The sequence below is a fragment of the Camelus dromedarius genome, chromosome 9 (assembly GCF_036321535.1).
Source record: "Camelus dromedarius isolate mCamDro1 chromosome 9, mCamDro1.pat, whole genome shotgun sequence".
In the NCBI taxonomy this organism is placed as follows: domain Eukaryota; kingdom Metazoa; phylum Chordata; class Mammalia; order Artiodactyla; family Camelidae; genus Camelus; species Camelus dromedarius.
The window spans coordinates 12,775,065-12,797,940 of record NC_087444.1 but is presented as its reverse complement, the minus strand read 5'-3'; the positions used below and the strand labels follow the sequence as shown (position 1 = coordinate 12,797,940).

The window sequence follows — 22,876 nt, the reverse complement described above, 5'->3', positions numbered from 1 at the left end:
TATTGTGTAGAGCTGGAGCTCCAGGTATATGAGCCATGCTTATCTTATGCAGTATTCTCCAGCATCTCCTCAGTTGAGAATATATATATAAAACTCATCAGGCTCTGTGATTTTTTTGCTCCTCTACCATCCTGCAGATGTATCAGTCTACCATCAATCAGACCACTGGGCTGTCATTTAAATGCTGTGCCTCCATCTGCTGCATCCAGACTTTTTTCTTATCTTCTGCAGACACAGTTTAACATTAGGCCACTTGGTATATACCAGACAGTATTTTCCAAGTGGCCCTTTAAAATGCAGCAAAATAGTGTTTCACCTTTAAATTCTGAGTGCTAGTCTTACCTCTCTGGGTACACACCACTTTGTATTAATTTTGCTTAGGCCTCTACTTCCTCTGGAGGCAGGCACCACATGTTATTTGATTTTGATTCTCGCCGCCTCCACCACCACCACCACCACCAGGTTCTGCATTCTGTGCTTGCGTCACTCTGTACACAGTAGTCTGGAATAATACTTGTGCCTTAGCCCAATGGAGACAGGCCACTTGTGCACATAGAGAACGCTGTCTGGAAACAATGAATGACATGAGGTGGCTTTAAGTTTTGTTAGCCCCACCATAATCCTTACCAGCTACCTCCCAAGGCCTCCCCCATAAACCATGCATGCTATGCCAATGCAGCCTCAACCCAAATCCAGTAGTCCCCTTCCAATGAGACAGCTGGCTGGTCTTAAATCCCCTAGGGATGCCATAGGGTCCCAGTGGGAAATAAGGTGAAATAAGGCTGTAAACGCTCAGATTTAAAAATCAGGTAGAGTACTCTAGACTTGATGCAATGGATAACAGAGAGCTACTGTAGGCTCCTCAAAAGGGGAATACTTGATACCAGATATACCAGAAAGACTGATCTCTGTGGAACTTCATTCACTGCAAACATGAATTAAAACTTTTCTAAGAAACAAGTCTAAATAATGAACTAAATAACAATGAAGTGTTAAAAATGAAGGAACTGAAGGCTTTAAAAATTCCATTCTGGCATAATTAAGGGATAAATCAGTTCAAATGAAAGATGTCACTGTTATTAAAACTTCATTCATTTATTAAATTACATTTCATGTGAACAGAGTGGATTTTTAAGATCATTCGATTATTATATATGTCAATGTCATATGTCATTTCCAGTTTTTGGAAAATTGATATTAATGCCTTGTCATTGAAAACGTAACTGAATTTATCAAATTAACTTCTCAAAGGCCACCTGATAGCCACCAGATGGCAACCTGAGCTGATGTCAAATCAGAAATGTAAGTTATGGATAGCCCTGAGACTATGCAACACCACACACTCATCCCGCAGGGTTCCTCTAACATCATAAAACATGAAGGCTTTCTACCACTTTTGTAAATTTCATTTGAACATAATAAAATACTCTCTATCCACAATGCTTACAATAATTAAATTTTTTTTCTTAATAGGAGTCTATCTAGAAACAGCAAAATATGGAATGATCATTAATAGACCTGCTATGGTGCTTGAATAAATGCCTATCAAGAGTGCAGGCACACATTAGCAAATTTCCTAAAGAAAATCCATTTTCATTTCAAATTCTGACATTTTATTTAGAAAAATTACACCCTTTCTTTTAATTATTTCAGTAAACATAATGAGGGTATTGCTAACTACACCTCAGAGTACTTTATTTTTTCCATTTTTTAGTAATATGAGTCTACATGTAATTAAAGGCGTGCTGCATTAATGACGCCAAAGGCCTCCAAGGGAAGCATTTAATGTCCACCTCATAATATTAAGCCAAAATTACATGCACAGAAGACTTTTTAATAATCTTTGTTTCCTAATTTAGTTTTGATTGGCTCTGAAATCCATAGCTGCACTCAAGGGCTCACATTTCCACCATCATCAGCACTTCTGTGCCATAAATTGTACAAACGCCTATGATTTCTTCCGTCTACAGGCTTCTTTTGAAAGCTTCTGTTTAACTTATCCAGAAAATTAGCTGCAGGCTGGAGATAATTGCAGATAATTTTGCCATTTTTAAGCCACTAGGGTGTTGCATGGAGATATGACAGCTAAGTTTGTCTAAACACAAAGAACAAGTCATAGCTTTGTTGTTGTCACTTCAGCTTTACACACAGGTTCAGATCATCCTATTTGCTCTTTATGCAAATTGAAACAAACTGTAGTCACTAGATGATCTGTGTTTTCTGACAAAGCTGTGCTACCTGAAGGTTTAATGTGGCTGAAGGAAGGACATGATCTATATTAACATGTTATCCCAGCCGAAAAAAAAAATGCTCAACCCTCTTCTACCCTTCAGATTGTTCCTCGCTAACAAAAATAGGTTTTTTAGCCATCAACAACTTGTGAGGAATATACCAAATTAAATTAAAAGGGAAATGCAAGGTCTCAATATACAGAATTCATGCATATATATGTATATGGACATATGTATTTCCACTCTCATAAGTAGAAATGGCAGAATCTCCCATAAAACTGATGTTTAAAATGCGAATACTTATGGTACACAACAATTTAAAATCACTAGACGTTAAAGAGTTATTAAGTAGGTTATCTAGGTTAATAAGCGGAGATCTACTTCTACAAATGGAATTATGTAGTCCTTTTTCCCTAAAATTTCACTCTAAAGTAAATGCAGCATTCAAGGATGGTCACTGCCATGTAATGATGGAAGTAACGCAAAAAGCAGCAACACAGACCCTCCATGCTTTGCCAATAACTTCAACTTTATATAAAATAAATTGGCTATGGGAATTACAGGATATTTCTCTGACCAAATGTCCCCTCGGTGCTCAGAACTGTTATAGTCACAGCTAATAAGGGTGTCACTAGCAAGGCAGGTGATTACTGAATCCATTTCGCAGCAAGCATTTACATATCAGGGCTAAGCAGTGACTGCGCTTATGTGGCAGCTGCCCTGATGTAATAGGCCATAACGACTCTGAGGGAGCAGGTATGGATGCGTGTGTCAAGGAGGGGAGAACGTGAAAGTCATAACACAAATGACTTTATGGATTCCCATTAGACCTTGGGCTAAGGAGCACCTAAACAGGTCTGATATGACAGCATCCTGAGACAGCTTTACAGCCTTGTGTCAGGCACCCTTACACTAAAGACTTTTATGGAAAATCCAAAACTGCAGAGAGGAAGCGTTGCTATAGTAGGTCTTCATCTTTGATTTAGTATATAGCATGCATACAATTAGTCCCATATTATGTATTTAAAGGATAGATTATTAAATCTGTTATGCTGATCATATGCACATTAAGGAGTCCAAATTAAGCACTGATAGGTGACGTCTCCAAAACCTCATACTCTCCCTTGGAAAACCATTCTGCTCAATGACAAGCTTAAACCCATCAATGCTTGGGAACATCTGCATCACAGTAAGATGCAGCCTTTTAAAACACTGCCCTGTGAAGTTTTATATAAACATATAAAGTACACATGACTGCACTTGAGAAAGCTGAAGGATATCATTTTAATTTTTTTCTTTTGGTCTCTAACATCACATAGCCAGTGGACTAGTAGGAACCAGCTTGCTTAAGGACCTATGACCATGTCCCTGTGAAAGGCAGGCACAAGAAGTTCTGTAATGTGCCCTTTCCCACTCATGACGGGAGAAAGAGGCATGCTGAAGACACCAAACAAACCCTTCAACATGATGGACAGGAGCAGTGCTGAACAAGCATCTCTTGCCAGAGGCTGAGATCAGGAAAGCCACACATTCAAATCACACATTAAATTCACCACACAGGGCCTATGCAAGTACAAACAACACACTGCAAAAGGATCTTTGCTATTTTACTCTGATCTGTAAATTATTAAACAATTCCACAAGAGTCATATTGCTACAAGTACATGCAAACCAATATGCAGCGTTAGAGTGTTCTTAATCATACAAAGAGTTGGCCCAGAACTCATCCTCTGCTGAGGAGTGGAAAATGCACTACCTGTCACCTGAACAGCCATTTCATCTCAGATTTGCAATGAGGCCTTAAATTTGACCTTTTATGAGGGATTATTAAAGACCTTATAGAAAGCCAAAAAATGCCCCTGCTGCTTTATAGATTTATTATAGTTTTCCTGATGTGTTTGAATAAACTTCTCTTCTGGAAGTCTCTGGGTTCTAAAAGACAACTTCTTTGCAAAGCACATACCTGTTTCCCAGAGAGACGGGTCCTCTCTTTGAAATACTTAGTCTTTCAGGGCACTTTAGTCATAGTGACACCTCATAGCCAAGCTCTTTTTCTCACTCTCCACGAAATCAGGTTTAGACTATAATTCAAACCAGTCCCCAAAGGCACTTCTGAAAAATGGCAAGCCTTTAGCTTTTAGGTGAAAACACTCTTTATTGCTCAAAATTGTTCCCTGTTACAAAACCTTTTCTACAGTGCTAGGTCTAAGATGATCTTATGCTAATTTAATTCACTGGGGACTGTGAACAGATGCTACTTTGATTAATAGTTTCACTATCCTGAAAATGCCAGGCCAGGTTCAAGATAATAAAGCCAGGTAAAAACACTATTAAAATCTGCCATACAATTATATGTTATGTGGAGAAAAAATGGGATCACAGTTCCTGTATCAAATAAAGACTACCTATATTAGAAAAAAAAAAGCAATATAAACCAAATGGACATGCTGAATTCTTTAGCACACTGGTCTACCTCATTTTAATCACCAAACTCTTTAGTAATACCTTAAAGGTATATTTTCAGCAATGTCTTTAGTAAAAATTCAACGTGTCGCCACAATGTTACCTTTCCTCACAGCATTTACTTCTCCGCCCAGAAAAAGACTTCTATATACTATGAAAACAATGAATTCTCTAACTTGGCTTATCAAAAGGATAGCATTTAAATGTGTAGGCTCCATGTCATTACTTTTCAGCAAATACATTTTCAACATTCCAACATTTTCTACAGGAAACCACAACCCTTGAAAATAAGAGGCTACATAAATTATCAAATAAGACTTTTCTGGAAAGGCTTCTCATGAGGCTCTAGTCCCATCTCCTTCTGTGTTTCTCCTCTCACTGGTCTCCTAACCAAGATCTTCCAAATTATAGAGCTTTCCTAAGGGGGAGCGTATAGCTCAGTGGCAGAATGAGTGCTTCGCATTAGCATGCACGAGGTCCTGGGCTCAATCCCCAGTACCTCCATTAAAAAAAATAATTAAATAAATAAATAAACCCAATTATCTCCCGCTCCGCCCCCAAATTGTGAATCATAGCCCTTTCCTGATGAGGAAAATCATGACGTCTACCCTAGCTTTGAATTGTGGAACTAGGGGCTGGCCTTATTTTAAATATACATATGAAGAAATCTTTGTGTTTTTAAAGCTGGCTTACCAATGGATTTTATCCTTACCATATCATATTTAGCCTGGTCACATTTCCAATCTCCAATCTAAAATTTAACCTTCAGTTGGACTTGTTCTGTTATAATTTACATACAGTGCGCTTGTCTCGGAGAAACCTTTGGTTTGCAGGAACGTGGAGGTTAAGTTCCAGTGCATCAATCACACTGTGCAAACTACAATTCCAGGGAGCACAGGCCTCCACTGAGAACGAAGCTAGCCTGTCAGCACAAATCTGCCACCTGCAGATTCATCTTATGGCCCCAGTTGAGTCTTTACACTCCCCACATTTCATGCATATACAACATGCCTACACTTAACACGAAATATTCTATTCAAAAAGGTTGTCTCACCATTGCACAGAATGTCTCAGGAGGGTCTCCGCAGGTAATGTCTGGAGGATCCAGTTTCACTTTCAGATATTTTGTCATGTCCGTGGATTCCGGCTGACAGGCCATGTAATCCCAAACTTTCCCTTCTTCTGTGTAAATCTGAGTCTTACACACATCATAATGTCCCCACACCAAAGGGTAGGGCTGCATCACTGAGGACACTGTAACCCAAAGGGCATGAATGGACAGGAATCTTGACAAATACATCTCTAAATTCTTGGCAGTCTTCGTGGTAACTAAAGCAGGGTTTGCTTTTCTGTGGTATCAGTCTACTTTACATATGCATGTATGTCTATTCGTAGGTAGGTCTGTATATTTAAAAAAAAAAAGGAAGAAGATGCGATCTCAAAGTAGATTTTGAAACTAAAAGTGGACAGTTTGGATATTGCGCGTGTTCAGGGATACTGAGGACTTTGGCAGAAGCCTAGCATACTTGTGCGTTAGGCATTAATGACTTGCAGCTTTTTCATTGTCCCAGAACGTATCTATTACACTTGGGCCTAGTTTGGTTTTTGTAAAAGATGTCCAGTAGCAGATAATGATTTAGCAAAGTGATGGCTCTCCTGGTGTACATCCGATATCCTGGGTGATCCTCGATGCTCACAGATCACAAGCGATGCTCAGATGCACTGAGGTATCAGTATCTGAAGCAAAAGGATGAGCGTCTATACCCCGGTGTCTGCTTCCCATCAATCATTCTTTTCTTCTGGCAGCAACACCCTTTTAGAAACAATAAGAATAAGAGTTACTGTCCCAGAATCAATGCATTACAAAATATATGATATGTTGACATTTGGGAGGTTTGATGCAATATAAAGCAAATTGGTGTAATATGGATAACCTTTACTCAGCTGCTTTGCTAGAATGAGCAAACCACAGAAATCATTCATATTGGAGAGAATTTCGATATGAAGGATTTAACTCTTCCATAACAAAGACAGATGTGTGTGTTCCAGGTGAGTTACAGGTTTTCGCTTCAAAAATTATATTTCCATCTTGACAAAACTGAGAGCAAGCAGCTAGATTTAAACATTTCTCATACATCGCAGTGCGAGAAAATCCTCCTGGAGAACAATGGAGGAAAAATAAGCGCTTTTATAACAATGACAAAGAAGTGACAACTACTGGAATGCCTTTTGTCTCTTAGCAAAGAGACCCTAAAAATTTCCAAATTCCTTGTACATTTCTTAGCCGTTGTTAGCTGGAGTGAAAACTGGCATTGTTGGCATGAGCCTGTCCCTCTGGACTTGTTCATTATATTGGAAGAATTTCACATCTTTTGTTTAGTTGCATTTAGTGATAAAGATAACTTGGCTCTCTGAAAAAAAAAAAAAAACCCTCAAAAATAAAACCAAAGGAGCAAATTTTCCTTTCATAAGAATCTTCTATTTTCTTACATCTTTTTATAGCCATTACATCTGCATTTGCAGTTACTTTCTGCAACAGAAGAGAATTTGTCCCAAAGGCGAATATTATACGCTGCTTTAAAACTAAAAGCTCTGTAGTAAAATGCACAATTTAAAATGCACATATAAAAATAGCTGAGGGTGAGTTAACAGGCCATGAAGCAGAATAACATGGCACTAATTCCAAGAGAAAATAAAAATTACTGTTTAAAAGTACTTTTGGGTTAACTTACAGCCTACGTAAGTATGGGTACAAGTCACTGGAGAGTTTAACTGGCAACTTTCCCCCCTAGAAATCACTGTTCAAATCTAAACAAACAATAATGTTTGAAATCCAGGTGTAAGAAAAGTATATTTGCTTAACTAGTTGGTTCTTATTGTCATAGTCCAAATAATTTTTAACTATTTTTTTAAATGCAGAAGGACAAAAACGCCTACAGTTTTAGGAAATACCATTATAGACCCTTCAGTTCACACTAAGCAGTTTAAATATGGAAGTTCACTATCCTCAAACAATCTTATAAAAGGAATTCACTATATTTAAATAATGCACCATCTTAAAATGAACTAAACCACAGAGACTATGAAATGCCAACAGATGGTTGAATTGTGTTTCCATAGCAAAGCAATTTATAATAATTGCTTTATGGATGCAAGTGCAATTTTCATTATATTCAATTCATAAAATGTTATCATACTGCTGCAATTTGTGATATTTTCTATTAGGAAAAGTGTTGAATATTTGAGTTCCTATGAAGCAATAATTAGCAGTTTGTCTAAACATGTATAAACTACAGATTTAAATCTGCCTCTTCCTTGTAACATAAAGACTATATTGTGTTGAGTACATTTTGAAATCTTAATCTAAAAAGAAGAAAATCACAGAGAAGCATGTATTGTGGCTACGACTGCCTTCTGCTTTTTTCAGATTCATTAGTAATTTTAAGTTGGTATTTTCAGAAATATCCAACATTTTGACAATTAATAATCTGAAAGGATATTCAAATAATACAAATTTACATTTTCTAGATGCATTTTTAAAATGCGTTTACTACTTTGTTAAAATAAGAACAAACACTTCTACAGGGTGGTGAGGAGGTGGGCTTTATAGCTGAAGCAGTGTAAAGTCTACCGCACCAGAAACTGTTAGCTTCAATTCTTAGTTTCAAATACACAGCAACTTATTTATCAAGAAACATACAATGTTGAAGACCTAGAATGAAATGCTTTGAGTTTGAACTGAGTGAGCACTACAAACTAATTTTTAATATTATTTTAAAAATATGACCTTAAGTATATACTTGAATTCTCCCTAAGATTAATTATATTTTTTAACCAATAAATGTTGTCCCTCAATCCATTTATTCTTGGCCACTGCCTTCATCCACATTTCGCCTTACCTGATGCACAAAATAAAGGATGACCATATATGTGTGTGTTAAAAATTTGGACACTAAGGAAATGTATGGGAACCTGTTACTATTTCCTGACACAACAGCGATCCCAATGTAACGAATTCTCATTAAAGTACACCAGAATTATAATGATGGTCACTACACAAAATTATGGACTACATCATTGATCAGATTTAGAAAACTGACAAGGAAAAATGCAGAGGAGTGCAAGACATTTGAATATTAGGCAGTTGCAGGACTGTGCGACAGACATTCTTGACAAGAAGCAGCCAATTATAGCTTAAATTTCTGGCACATAACCAGTTGTGATTAATAGTTTTCCATTACATTACAGACATATTATTAATGTATTAAAAATGTCAAGCTTTGGCAAGCACTAATATGGCATGGCTCAGTTAGTCTGCAGAATTTACATTTAATGAGCTCCCATTGACACAGAAAAGGATATTGACCACGGCATATTACAGATCAGGAACAGAGGGTCACTAAGCTGTTCTTTCACATAATTATTTGATTTCACTCCAATTTTTATGTTTGTAGCATCACTTAGAATGCATCCTTCACATCAGGATCTCCTTACTTTTCAATGCCACATACACTTCAAAGAAAATTCTCTCAATTTAAAATCAGTAAAAAATTGAATCAATGAACTTCCATAACACACAATAGAAAAGAAGCCTCTGTCTAAATCAGGAATTTTCTACTGAAGTATAATTATGAAGTTCTCAAGGAAAATTAAATGATTTAAAAATAGAATATTATTTACCCCTTAACCTCTGTTACCTAATAGCACCAGTTCCCACCTGGTTATGCTTTCAACCAGGTTAAAATCTTCAATAGCTTCTTAAAAGCTAGGTCATCACAGCAAATAGCCAGGCAAGCCGATACGAGAAGGACAGTCAATGACATACTTGGGGATTTAATATACTAAACCCATCCCTTCTTGCCCATAACTGAACTCATTGCCAAGTAATGTGGGCTTTGAATTTGTCTCAGTTGTTCATTTCACCTAAATGTGAGCAGCTTCAGAAGAGCTCTGGGCAGCCCCAGTTCTAGTTCTTTACTCAGGGAACCTTGAGAACTCACTGTAATCTGGTAGTGCCATCATCCCTACCTGCGCACCCAAGTACTGGGAAGTCCTCTTCAATAAAAATACCCACTAATATGCTATGAGTACTCCACAGACTTCTCATTGGTGTACACACTTGTGAAGCCAATGTGAAAATATAAAATTATGCCATGCTCTCAAGTGGATAGATGTCATTGATCTGGACTAAAACGGGCTGTATAAAATGGCTTCGTGTACAAGGAACATCTTTTTCCAGGATTCTGGAGCTAATTCCTTGCCACCTTGGGTTAACTTTGCTGACATTATTTCACAGGTCCTTTCCCTCATCAGAAAAGAAACCTCTCAACCACTACACGGAATTAATAATGATCAAAATTATAGGTAATTATATTCCAAAACAACTGCCAACTTCATCAACTGAGAGGAAAGTATTGACAGTAAAGCCACTAACCCTAGCTGGCTCTGGGCATTCATTTTACTAAATAATCTCACTAGGAGGTGGGGGCTGGGCATGGTAGTAGGCTATTTACTCCATAAACAGTCAGCTCTTCAGGGGCACCTGAAATAGGCAGCTATTGACTCATTCCTCATAGACATTAAGAATTTTATAATTATGCATGTTTCTGAATGGGAAAGAACAAAAAGAACACTGACTATAATCACATTCCATTGAGTGAGATATATAAGGAGATAAAGACATATCCAAACTCCATAACCTATCAAAATTAGCAGCTTCCAACACTGTCATCATAAAATTGACTAGAGGAGATATTTAATATATATTGAACGCTCTTTGCATTTCTTTACTTGTTATGAAGAAAGCATTTTCTATTCATCTTAATGGGAGACATTTGCTTCTACCCTTTTGTTAACTGTCTCTCAAAATATAATGAATTTAACATGGCCTGCAATATTATTGGCATATTCTACTCATACTTGATTTGAGTATTAAGAGCAACTGCCTATCACAAGATTCTTAATAAAACCAAACAGCACACCTTAGTATTTGAAATATTTCCTTTCACCTAGAGAAGATTGATTAGGGAAATTAGATAGCATATATTTTGGGGGATGTTTGAGGATGGGATAATACATAAAATTATTTCAGAATCAGTTCAGCCTAGAATAAATATGCTGTTTCATTAATAGAGAATAACAAATCTTTTATTGTCAGGTAGGGAAGTTCAGAAATCCAAGGTTTCAAATATACATTTGAGAAAATCTACACCCACTTGAAGTTTTAAAACAAAACTTTGGATTCTGAAGATAAAATTATTTTTTAAAGTATGCTAAATCTCTTACTGACATATAATATAATTCATACACACACATTTTTTCTGTCAACATATAATTGATTTTCTGCGTTGTATGAAATTTTGTTTCTTTCCAAGTGACTTAGTGCTTTTGTAACTCTAAAATTCTCTCTCTAAATCTTTACAACAGTAAGAAGACATATCAACTAATTGTGTAATGGCTCAATTTTTTAACACTGTTATTTGATTTTTTCCAGAATATTAATGGAGTCAAAGACAGGTACATGCACCACTTACACATATACAAAAATAAACTGCAAAATACATTAGCCTTCTCCTTAAAAAGCTAACCTGAATCATTTTAACACACATACCCAGTGAAAGCCGACAAAACAAAAATCTCAGTAGGAAAAACAGCTTTATATGCATATAAAATAAACTGTTTTCTTACAAAATGTGAAGACTACCATTTTAAATTTCACAGTGGGAAGTATCACCAAGTTAATAGCCAACTATGTGGAATTTTGAATCCACTCATGTTGGTTTTTAGTGGTGAAAGAGACCTCATTTCATGGCATCCAGAAATGAGAAGGAAATATATCCCTTATGTATATAAGCTGGAACAACCTTCCGTGTGAAACACTGGAGGCTTTTTTTTCTTTGCAGGCTGATGTACATGCAAAGATCCAAATTTTGTCTCAAGGAAGAACTGAAAGTTACTTATCTTCCAAAAGAAACTTGGACAGTTATTGAGCTGATATTCCTTCGCTAAAGATCAAGGGTGGGAGGGGAGCAGTAAGGCATTCAAAGTGACAGTTCAAAATAGTTAATGAAACCTGTTAATTCCCCAAAGGTTAGAGATGCTCTTCTCTCAAGGACTAGACAAATCAGAAAAACCTTGCCCCTACTCCAAGAAGAGAATTTCTGGAAAACTTTTTCTAACGAACTTAACCATTAAGTATATCTGAACAAATGATTTTGTTGGAAGATTTTTCTGTCCCCCCCCCCAATTCTGTAAGATAAGAAAACTTTTAGTATTTTCAGTCATAAAATAGGGCCTTATTTCTAGAGCAAATCTACTGCCAGATACGCCATATGTTTAGTGGATTTCTGAATCTTACTCAGAATTTTCCATTCCAAAGATTGACAAACTGTTATGATAACAAGTGGCTCCATTAGCATTCCCTGGGAAGAATGGGGGAGGAAGCGGGAAACAAAAGCCTCAACTCTGGAAATCTATACCCAAAGCGAGGATGGAAATGCAACCTCCAACTTTTCCAAATAACGTTGCTTAAAATGCCTGCTAGGAATTTTTCTCCCTTGCCCTGTAAAATGACAGTCTCTTAAGTGGATTTCGGGGGGGAGGGGGAGAAAAAAAAAGAAAGAAAGAAAAGAAAAGGAAAAGGAAAAAAAAAAAAGGGAGAAAAAAAAAGTCCCCGAGTGAGGTTACTAAAATAAACAGCAGAGGGCGCAGTTTCTTTTTCTATCGAAGTTCCTGTGTATGATTCACTTAATTGGTTATTTTGGGCCCAATAATATTCAGTATTATTTGTATTATATATAGATATCCACAGATCCATACAGGAGGGCAATTCAATGTCTCTAGCCAAATCCATCAACCGATTAATGCAATGCCAGTAAAGAATCTGAGAAAATATTCCAAACAGCGTTCCTACACCAAGTCTTTCCTCTATCACTTTTCCTTTCTCCCTAGCTGCACAACATGGGATAGTAATGCTTAATCTCACATTAATAAAAGAGATGAAAAGAAAGGAACTTCAAAAGCTCAGTGTGACCACCAACCCTAAGGGGTCGGCAAGAGGGCAAGTTTTTACCCCAAGCAAGGACAATTAGCAAATGAAAGAGGGGAAAAAGAAAAAACAAAAAAGAAAGGAAAGGAAAGGAAAGAAAGAAAAAAAGAACCCTCCAGTGCGTTGTATGTGGTCAGGTGTGTGTGTGAGAGAGAGAGAGGGAGAGGGAGCTGTGTGTGTCTGTAAGTCCGTCGATGGAGGCACCGACCCAGGCACTGAGTACAGCACGGACACACAACCTGCCCGGGGCGCACACCAGGAAGACTTGTGCGTGGGTGTGAGTGTGCGGGGTGTGTGCTCGCAGAGGCTCCGCGCGCTGCCTCCTCAAGGCGCTTCACAAAGTTCCTCGCCCACCCGGAGCCTTCCCTCCCGCCTGTGGATTGCGCAGAGGAGGGGGGTGTCGGGGGGAGGGAGAGAGGGAGCCCGGGGGGTGGGGGAGAGGGGCAAAGGCGGGACGCTCGGGTCGAAGGGAGGGGGACGCCGGCGGCACTCACCGTGGGGCTCGTTCGCCGGGAGCCGGGCGGGAGCCCAGCCCAGCCTGGTGAGCCTCGGGCGGCGGCCGCAGCGGCGGAGCCCCGGGCGGCGCTGGGCGCGCGGAGGCTGTTCCCGCCGAGCTTCCTCGGGGCGCGGGGTGGAGCGAGAGAGCTGGGGGTGTGGACCCGGGCGCCGCCGCCCCGCCGTCGCACCCCGAAGTCCGGGCTGCGCCCGGGCCGCGGCGGGAGAGGACCCCGCGGACCCAGAGCCCCGGCCCGCCCGCCACTCCCTGCCGCTTAATTACCTTCGCCTTTGGCCCTCGGGGGGAGCCTCCTGCGCGTCGCCCCCTCTCGGAGCCCTGGCCGAGAGGGGGAATTCCTTCCCGTTGACGTCCTCTTCCGAAATGCAAAAGATCAGTGACTTTGACAGGTAGATGAGGGGGAGGGAATAGAGGTGGGCGGAGAGGAAGAGAGGATGAGAAAGGTGCCTCTCCCTCCAAAAATATAGTGATATTAATAATGAAATCTCAGCCTTTGGGAGGTCTTGCCAGCCCAGTCCACCGCTTGCCGACTCTCCTCCGCGCCTCCTCGCGCCACTGCCTCTGCCACTTCTCGCCTTAAACTTTTACTGAGGTGTTTTTTTCCCCCCTATTTCTATTTTTTCTCAATCCCCCCCCCCTTTTTTTTTTTCCAATTTTTAAGCTGCAGGACGATTTCCTGATTCCCGGGGATCAGAACCAGCAGCCCGGCGGTTCTACCCCGCTTGGCACAGCTTTCATTTTATTTCGGATGAAGACGTTGAGCTTAGTCAGAAGGGACATAAATCAGGACAATTAGCATTGGCGCCAAGAAGATCCTCCAGTACCAATTTCGCCCGAGCTTTCTTCGCGCATTCCTCCACTCAAGTCAGAAATGTCACTGCACATAGCGCTGATGGCTGCGAGACGCGACGCACCCGAAGTCCAGTTGATGAAATATACATGGCCCACGATGCTTCTGGATTGCGGTTCCCAGGCTCCCCGCCCCCGCCCGCGGCGCCTGGCCGGACCCGACTCCGAGCCGGCAGCGAGCTCTCTGCAAACTTAGTGGCGCGTACGAATTAAAGAGTGAGCGCGAGGGCCGAAGAAAGAAAGAAGCAAGCCGGGGAAAGCTGCAGCCCTCGGAAGGGTGGCATGTACGTTTCACTTAAAAGCAGATCTTCTGCAACTGCCAGCAAGTGGAAGGATTGCAAACCTTATACTACCTCGAGACCTGGACGCTCCGAGCGGTCCTAACTCCGTCCTGCTTGCTGCTGCTGCTCTAACCGCTGCTGCTGCCACTCTGCGACCTCGGGGTGCCGAGGCTCTGCGACCACCACTCACCTCCCCCACCCTCAGCTCGCCCACCAAGCGCGGTTTTCTAGTAATTCTTCGCGTACCTTTCACTCATGCCCTCGCCCGTCCCATCCCTCACTCTTGGCTCTCTTCTCGAAAACCGTTCTTGAGCACACCCCTCGCTCCTAGCAGATCGCAACAGTGTTTTTCAACCAGCAATTCCCTTGCCTAGCCAGCGGCCCCTACAGCGCAAGCCTCGAAACTCCTAATTTAGAAATTCATTCTCCTTTCAAAAGTTGAAGTTGGAGAGAGAGAGAGAGCTGTGCTTTTCAGGCCCCCTCGACTTACTGAAGAGAAAGACAATTGCCCCCGCCCCACCAGTGGGGGCTCAGACTTACCGGAGATCACTCTTAGCTACACACCAACGTCAAGGGAAAAGAAAAATTCAGACTTAGATACTTAGACAGGGAGAGACTTTAATTAAAAAGAAAGACTATTGCAATAGAGAAATCTCACAAATCTGCAAGCATCTCAAAATCAAGCAGAAAGACCTTTTTGCATGGTCAAGGGCATAAACGGTGAGGGAAAGTTGGGCAGATGAGAGGGAGTAAACCCATGGCTTGAACTGCTGGTTTGGTAAGAAATGTGTCTCTGTGGCCCACTGATTTGGGGGATAAGCTGACAAGGAAACATGTTCTGCATTTTAGTGTTTGCTCAGATGTGGGGTACACATTCAGGGTCCGAGGAGGAGAGAAGCAGAACTTAAGTCTGGTAAAGACAAAGCGGAGGGTAAGAAATGGGCAACTGTGAACACTTGGTCACTCACTGCATGTCCCACAGTGGAGGCACAGAGCTAAGAGCAGAGGAGTCTTTTTTTTAATTTTTCCACCATGACTGGTGATGTGGTGGCAGAAGGGGACATAGGGGAGAAGACTGTTGAACTGAGCCTATAATCAGATCCTCCTTGGCCCTAAGCAGCTGGGAAGGAGGCAAGGATTCCAGGCACCCCCACTCCAGACCCTCCAACACCTGAGAAGCCAGGATAAATCCTCTCTCCCTTGACTCCCTCCAGCGCAGGAATCTGTGATTTCTTCTCTTTCCTTCTCCCCACCTCTATTCTCAAGCACTGTCACTGCAAAAAGGAGTCACCTGAGGAGTAAACTCCTCAAAGACATTCTTAGACAGTGGCCATTCCTTGCTCTTCACCCAGTCTTTGCCCATCCTCCTCCAGGGTCAAAATATACCCATTGTAGGGAGGTGCCGCTCACCACCTAACCCTCCTTTCACAGGCTCCCAGAGCCTGGCGCCCTCTGAGGAGCCAGAAGGATGGGGGAAGCAACACCCACAGCAGCCCTCTCGCTTCTCACTGGCATCCTGGCCTGAATGCTGAGATAGAAATAGCGCTCATCCTTACCTCTTCCTCCTGCATTCGTCTCTGAAGCCAGGAAAACTCCTGACTTCTCATGCTCAGCTTTGTCTGATTCTTTTAGGTCTTTCTCCATTAAAAAGCAAAGGAAAATAAATCTCTGTGCAGAGATTAGGGTATTCCTTTCTGGGATAGATATACCAAGATCTTTGTGCTATCAGAACTACCCTCCTGCCCTCTCTCCCTGTGCCACACCTTCCCTCTCTCCCAGAGTCCCTTTCACTAGGATGAGACACCGTTCCCAAATGAGTCCAATATGTGAATGGAGACCCTCTCCAGTTAAGCAGCTTCTCCCACTCCAAGAGTGGGAGTCTTCCAGAGGCAAATTTTCCCTCATACATCTATTCCGATCTTTCCACAGACTCAGTAAATCACCAACCAAACAAGTGGATCTAAACTCTGAGCAGGAAATTTGAATCCCCAAGGAGACTTTCAATTTTAAAACTTCTCATCCAGGTCATGATCCCTCCTCTAGTGGGGATAGGTGGGAAGGACTTTTTCTCTAAAAAAGCACTTTGGATGGATCTGATGTACTTCCTCAGACTGAGAACCCATGAATTTATATATTAAACCAGCTTTCCTAAACATACCTTGCACATTTGTTTATGTAATACACAGCAATCAAAAATTTGCTTTAGATATTTTCTTGGCATCAGGGAAAATAATTTAGGGCATACTTACTTTTTTTTTTATCATCCTTTGCTTTCTCTACATATATATATAAATATATATATATTTAACTTTCTTTGGAAAGAATGATTTTTCTGTTTTTATCTAAACTTTCAACTCTATTTCTCTCTCCTTTTAGAGAAGAATTGTTTGATCTTTCAGTTCTGGCTTCAGATCTCTGTCTGGTTTCCACACATTCCTCATTCTTCTTTAACTTAGATTTTCATCTATTTGTAATTCTCTTAGGTCTCTATTGTTCATTTTTCTAGGTTATTAGCTGCTTTAAAAATCTTCTTTTTAGAGATTTGGCAGGGTTGTTTAAATATGTGTGACGTCAATATGCCAAACTGGTAATGGTAGCATATTTGCATAATATCTGGTCCAAAAAGATATGTGTCTTCTTATACATATGATTAAGGTACTTGACATAAATAGGTATTTGCAGATGCAAATAATTTTTACCCATTCCCAGGATTCAGTTATAACCTCCTTGGTAACAAGAGCTAATTTTCACTGTATTAAACTAAGACTTAGATGTGTGAAATATTCAAATCAGGGACAAGTCCTATTGGGCCAATTGTATACAATGTGATAGATATTTTTTATAACTGCTACTTGTGCCCCAGTAGAAACATGGTTCCCAGTAGTTGTAAAACCTTTAGCTCTTTCTTGTCTCTACTCTGTGCTCAGAGACATACTTTATTACAGAGCCATTAGCAGTGTAGTTTTGACAGGTTTTGACATTCCTTACTTAACAGGATTTTTTAATGCTTAAGTATTTTGACATTTAAACCTCTCGCAAGTTCTTGACATCTGGCCTGGACTGTGTCACTGACTATACTGGCATTTTCCTGCTGTTGTAGGTCCACCAAGTACACTTACCTTGAAACTTTAAATTTACAAGCCCAAATTATCCAAGTATCAAGCATGTCCAACATAGGTATATCAACAATCTCTTTTAGTTCTTCCAAGGACTGATAGCAGACCAAAGGGGATATTGTTTAATATAAGAAAATACACATATTGACTATGTTACTGATTCTAGAACATGAAGAATAGCAGATTGTATAAGCCACTGATAGTGACTGTGCAGAGGATGTGACCTTTAGCACTCATGTGGTTTCTAATATATTTTACTGTGTGAAATAGTTTGAAAATAATAAAATTAGCTGCTTTGGTTAAGACAACATAAAAATTAACAAAATGTGAGTTTTGGTATTTTCTTCAAGTGAAAGCATGTGAACCTAGAAGATTAACTTTTTTTAGTCAAATACAGATTTCATGTCTTTTTCTATTCCAACTTTATGACCCATGAATAGTTTTCTTAATTTTGTTTAATCTCTCTCACCCATAAGAAGTCAACAAAAATCACTTCTTAATTTTTATGCTTTTGGAGCATTGTGACCCTAGATGTTTTTATCCAACCAGTAAAATCTGTCAGTCGTGGCATCCTGAGCCTTTTTATACCTATTTTGGGTTATTTGTTTAACAGTTTATCTTTTTTTCTGAGGCAACAAAAAGAGTCATCCCTGCAGTGGGTTTGGATAATGCTGTGGTCTGAAAAAAATTAGCAAGCTTCTATGAACTTGTGTTTTCTTGTGCTTAGTTTGTCCAAGATCATTAACTTAGTCCATGAGAAAACGAGATCTCACGTGTAATCTAGTGTGTTGGCTGGAAAAGTTCAGTCTCGAAAGTTAACAGCTGTGTCAATTTCCTCAAATGTAATTTTTTATGTTTTCAATTACTCTCCAAAAACAAAATCAGCCACCTTTCAAACAGAGAAGGAAAATATATGAAGGAAGATGAACACCCCTTGCCTAAATTAGAGATCTCTCCAACAGTTCTTTCCTGATGGTTCTTCTTTTCAATTCAGAAAATATTAATGGAACCCTCACCACCTGCCAGGAACTATACTGGATGCTAGAGGTAATACAAAACCCCCAGTCAGAGTGTGCACTGTCATGCTGGGAAAACAAGAGTTACACCAACTGTAATGTGCATCTTTCATATTATACTAGAGATTGTGTAAGAGAAATGCAATAGCAAAGGTCAAGTCTGGAGATTCCTTGTGTGCCCAAAATGGGGCAAAGATGCACACAATCAAGATGATGATACAGGGCTTCCAAAACCTCTTCCAAGATCTAGACCATGTCCCCAAACTACAATAAACTGCAGCCTCAGTGGTTTAACAGCCTCTCAAGAGGTTCTTGTACCATCATATAAATGTGTGGACGGATACAATAAGGGTTGAGCTAAAATTCGGTGAACCACTGCAGTAAGAATATCCATGATGAAAGGCAGTCCATGAATAGAAAAGCAGCAGACACAGAAGAGAAATCGAAGGTCACAGGGTGCCACTGGTTTGAGCTATATTCTACCTAGACGTTTCTCCTTGCTTTTCTTGTCCTCCTGCTTCTGAGTTTAATTTCAGGTTTACTGTTCTGAAATGATTGCCCTGACTGCTGTTTTTATCAGCTCTATGGCTTCCATCCTTTAGCTTCTACGCTGAATGGAGGCAGTAGAGAGAAGCTGGGTTGGCTTCTAGTAAATAAGACGGATTTGTGCCAAGTGGCCTTTACTTCCCAGTGGGCTGCCATCGCCGTTGGCAAGAAGGCTCCCTCTCCTGCAGAAAATGCCTAATTCTCTTAAATCCTACTTCAATTTGTAATGGAGAAGAATGAAATCAGAAGCATTATGAAATCTCTTATTTCAATAAGCCAGGAAGAAACTTGTTTGTCAGTTCTCCAAACTTGGAGCTCTCATGGAAAATAACACAACTGCAAGATTCCTATGATGTCATAGAAATTATTTCTTGTTCCCCTTTCCTCATTCTCAAACATGAATTTCACACCTACTGTGTCCTAGGGACATTAGAAATAACACGATGAATAAGGCAGTCCCTCACAGAGTTTACAATGTGTTAGAGAAGACAGACTTGTAAACAACCAAAGTAACGCTGCTGCAGGAGCTGAGATCGAAACCCACAGACAGCAGGTGAACCCCAAAGGAAACAATGTCTGATTCTCCTCAGTGAATCCTGGGAAGAGCTGATGATGCGGCATATGACCTACATCTCAAAAGATGAGTATATATTCACCCAGCAAAGGGGCAAAGGGCCTTCTGACTAGGAAGCAGGAGGAACAGAGTCAGGAGGCCTAAGGCAACAGGGCATACTCTGGCACTTCCAAGTAGTTTGGTATGACTGCAGCTCATGGATGGCCTTTGTGGTGAATGCTTCTGAGCTTTTGACATGGAAAATCTGTAACAACAATTGAGAGCAATGGAAGAGAAAAATCAAGAGAAAGGAAGTATCTTATGTTATTGAGGTTGAGACTTACGAATATGCTAAAAATTCACCATAATTGACCTACAAAAATGGCAGCTTTATGTCTCAACCTTACAGGATCAGACACTACCCATTCAGTTCTAAGTAATCTGAGTTAAGAGAAGAGTAATCTAAAATAGCAAACAATTTTAAAACTTCTTTATTTGCTTTTGAATACATTATATGTCTTACTTTGGCAGGAGATAGACCTTCGCAATGAATTTTTGCACTTAGATTGGTATTAAAATTAGTTGGATTTCCCCGAGTAAGCACAGACAGCAGGAGAAAGTGGCTGCAGAGCAGACTGGTGACCGGGAAACTGAAAGTTCAAACGTTTAACCAGGGATAAGCCACACATGAATAATGAAGAGTTGAGTATTAGTAATTATAGACACCAATTAAGCCTTAGATGAAAGTCCCCAACCATTCCACCATGATTTGCATTTCTGCTATCCTAAATAAATGTGTTTCAAACTTCTGTTGGAGAATAACTATTTGTCAAAAAGGAGGTGGGAACAAAATAAAACAAAATGGAAAAAGATGCAGAAATTCAAGAAATTTAGAAATCATTATGCATAATGGGAGAAAACAGTAACAACTTGGTATTTACAGTAACCAGCACTTCTCTAAATCAAAGCAGAATTCAGATTTTTTTTTTTTTTTGGTGAAGATGGGCGTTAATCAAGCTTTTTAGCTGTTTTTGACCAAAAAGTCAAGAGATAAGGAAAAATGAATAATCTGGTTTTGTTTTTTACCTGCCCTCCCCACAAATTTCCAACTCCTTTTGCATTTATAAACCTTAATTTTCTTGATATCTATGTAAAATGAGACTTAGGAAACTACCTCTCTCCTCAGCTATTTCCCTGAAACTGTATCTGCCCCCACTTGTCTGAAGGCTGAGTTGGCAATAAAGAAAGAGAACTAGACTGTCATTTACTGTATATCATGGTATATATATTACTGTTAAGATGTTGCAATTATTCTCATATTAGGAGCTGATTGTTGGACAATGAGAGCTGAATGCTCATAGCTCATTTAAGCACTGAAAAACAGAACTCCAGACTCTCAGCAACTGAAAATCTGAGACTGCCCTAAATGTAGGTTTAGCTTAAAACCATTATATGTTTAGATCCTTCAAATAAGTTTTTTTCAGAAAATCTAATGAGATATAGTGTAAGTAGCACTGGACTAGGAACCAGGAGACTAACACCTTTTTAAGACACTTTCTTGCTGTGTGAATTTGCATAAGCCATTTCACTTCTCTGGGCCTTAACTACCAAATCTGTAAAATGAGGAAGTTGAGTTAAATAAGTCTAAATTCTCAAGGTGGGATTCATGGACATCCTACCTTAAAATGGCTTTGGGGGCTTGCTAAAAACCAGGTTCCTAAATCAGCACTTCCACAGATGATTCTTATTTAAGCATATTAAATTTTAAGAATAACTAGCCGATGGTCCCTTCCAGCTTTTGCATTTTGAGTCTGCTTTGAGGTTGAGATTAATTGAAATGAAAGCTGAGATAGAAATAAATATATTCTTCATATTCTTGGATAATAGAACAGGATTTCTGATTTCTAAAAGTAGTACATAAATTTCTTATATCATAGAATTAAGTGGGATATATGTTTGATTCTCTGAAAGATTAGATAGAATGAAGGCCAAGGACTTTGAAGTCATATTTTTAAGAAAAGAAGAAAGTAAGCATTTGCCACATAATACAGTTAATTTGCAACCATGGTCACTAAGACCCAATTTCTGGAACATATGTATTAGCTATAAGCTGCCATAAATCTCTCCTAGAAGTGAATTACTCAACTTGTAAACACCATGTCTCTGAAACCTACCATAAGATTCAGTCATGAGGTATTAAAAGTTTTCATTATCGTATCCTGGTTCAATTTTTTTCAAAATCAGTCAGTAATTATTGGGCTTTCTTTACCAGCACTAGCTAACATATCTGTGCAAAATGCCCTGGTGACTTATCACAATCAGACTTCCATAAAGGTCAAAACTTCCAAAACATTTTAGATTAAAAACTTAGCAGTCAAACTATATACAAGCGTGTGTGTGTAAAGAAAGGTAGATATCGATATAGATGCATGTATTTTCTGTGTATTCAAGTTAAAGTCACTATGAAATGTAGTATGATATATTGGCAAATCCTCAAAGATCAGAATTCAAGTCCTTTAATAAATTGCTTAACAGTTTCATGGCCTTAGGTAACTGGCTTAATCTTTCCTCAGTTCTCTTTCCTCAGCTATAAAAATGGGAATAATGGGAATAATGGGAATAATGCTGAGTATCTTATAGGATTGCTGTGAAGAATAAATGTGATATTTAGTTTAAAAAAACACTCTGCAAATATTATTTACTTCCCATATTATAGTATTGAGCCTTCTATTGTTAATACGTCAGCATAAATTCCTATATTTATTTATTTAATAGACAAGCATTTCTGGACCATTTATCATGCTTCTAACACTGTGCCAAACACACTGGAAAATGTAAAAATATAAGCTATAATTTCTATGTTTAAGATACAATTTTTACTGAAGGGTTTTATAACAGTATCACACAGTATAAGGTTAAAAACTGAAATATGAATTTTTAAGACTGACTGAAAGAATGAATACAATTGTTCTTCAAAGATCAGGAGAGTTTTACTGAGGGAGGTGGAAGGAGGAAAGGGGTCTGGATAGATAAACGACAGAGGGAATGTCGTCAGGAGACTGAGGAAGGGCAGAAGCAGTGGAGCCTAAAGGCCAACCCATTTTCGGGAGATGGTGGGGAAACAGAGTCATTAGAGTTAAGGTCTCAGGGAGGAAGCTGTGAGTATAGTTTGGAAAATTAGATCAATGGAATATAAGGTTAATGCTCCTTGAACTCCCCAGGGAAGAATTTGAAGTTTACCCAGAGGATAATAAGGAGCA

At 39.5% G+C, this 22,876-nt stretch overlaps 1 protein-coding gene across 4 annotated transcripts in view; it reads right to left on the bottom strand.

Annotated features, from left to right (window-relative positions):
* The window catches only part of NTNG1 (netrin G1), a 300,225-nt gene extending 285,511 nt beyond the window's left edge, over positions 1–14,714 (bottom strand). For 3 of the 4 annotated variants that reach the window (XM_064488783.1, XM_064488780.1, XM_064488782.1), the window contains exons 1-2: positions 13,236–13,354; positions 5,749–6,507 (exon numbers count right to left, since the gene is read on the bottom strand). In XM_064488783.1, the coding sequence (XP_064344853.1) occupies positions 5,749–5,994 (246 nt within the window). In that variant the 5' untranslated portion in view covers positions 5,995–6,507; positions 13,236–13,354. Of the gene's footprint in view, positions 1–5,748; positions 6,508–13,235; positions 13,355–13,519 lie in introns of those variants that run through there. The other variant, XM_031457709.2, reaches the window with a different exon arrangement.
* Positions 14,715–22,876: the final 8,162 nt, after the last annotated feature.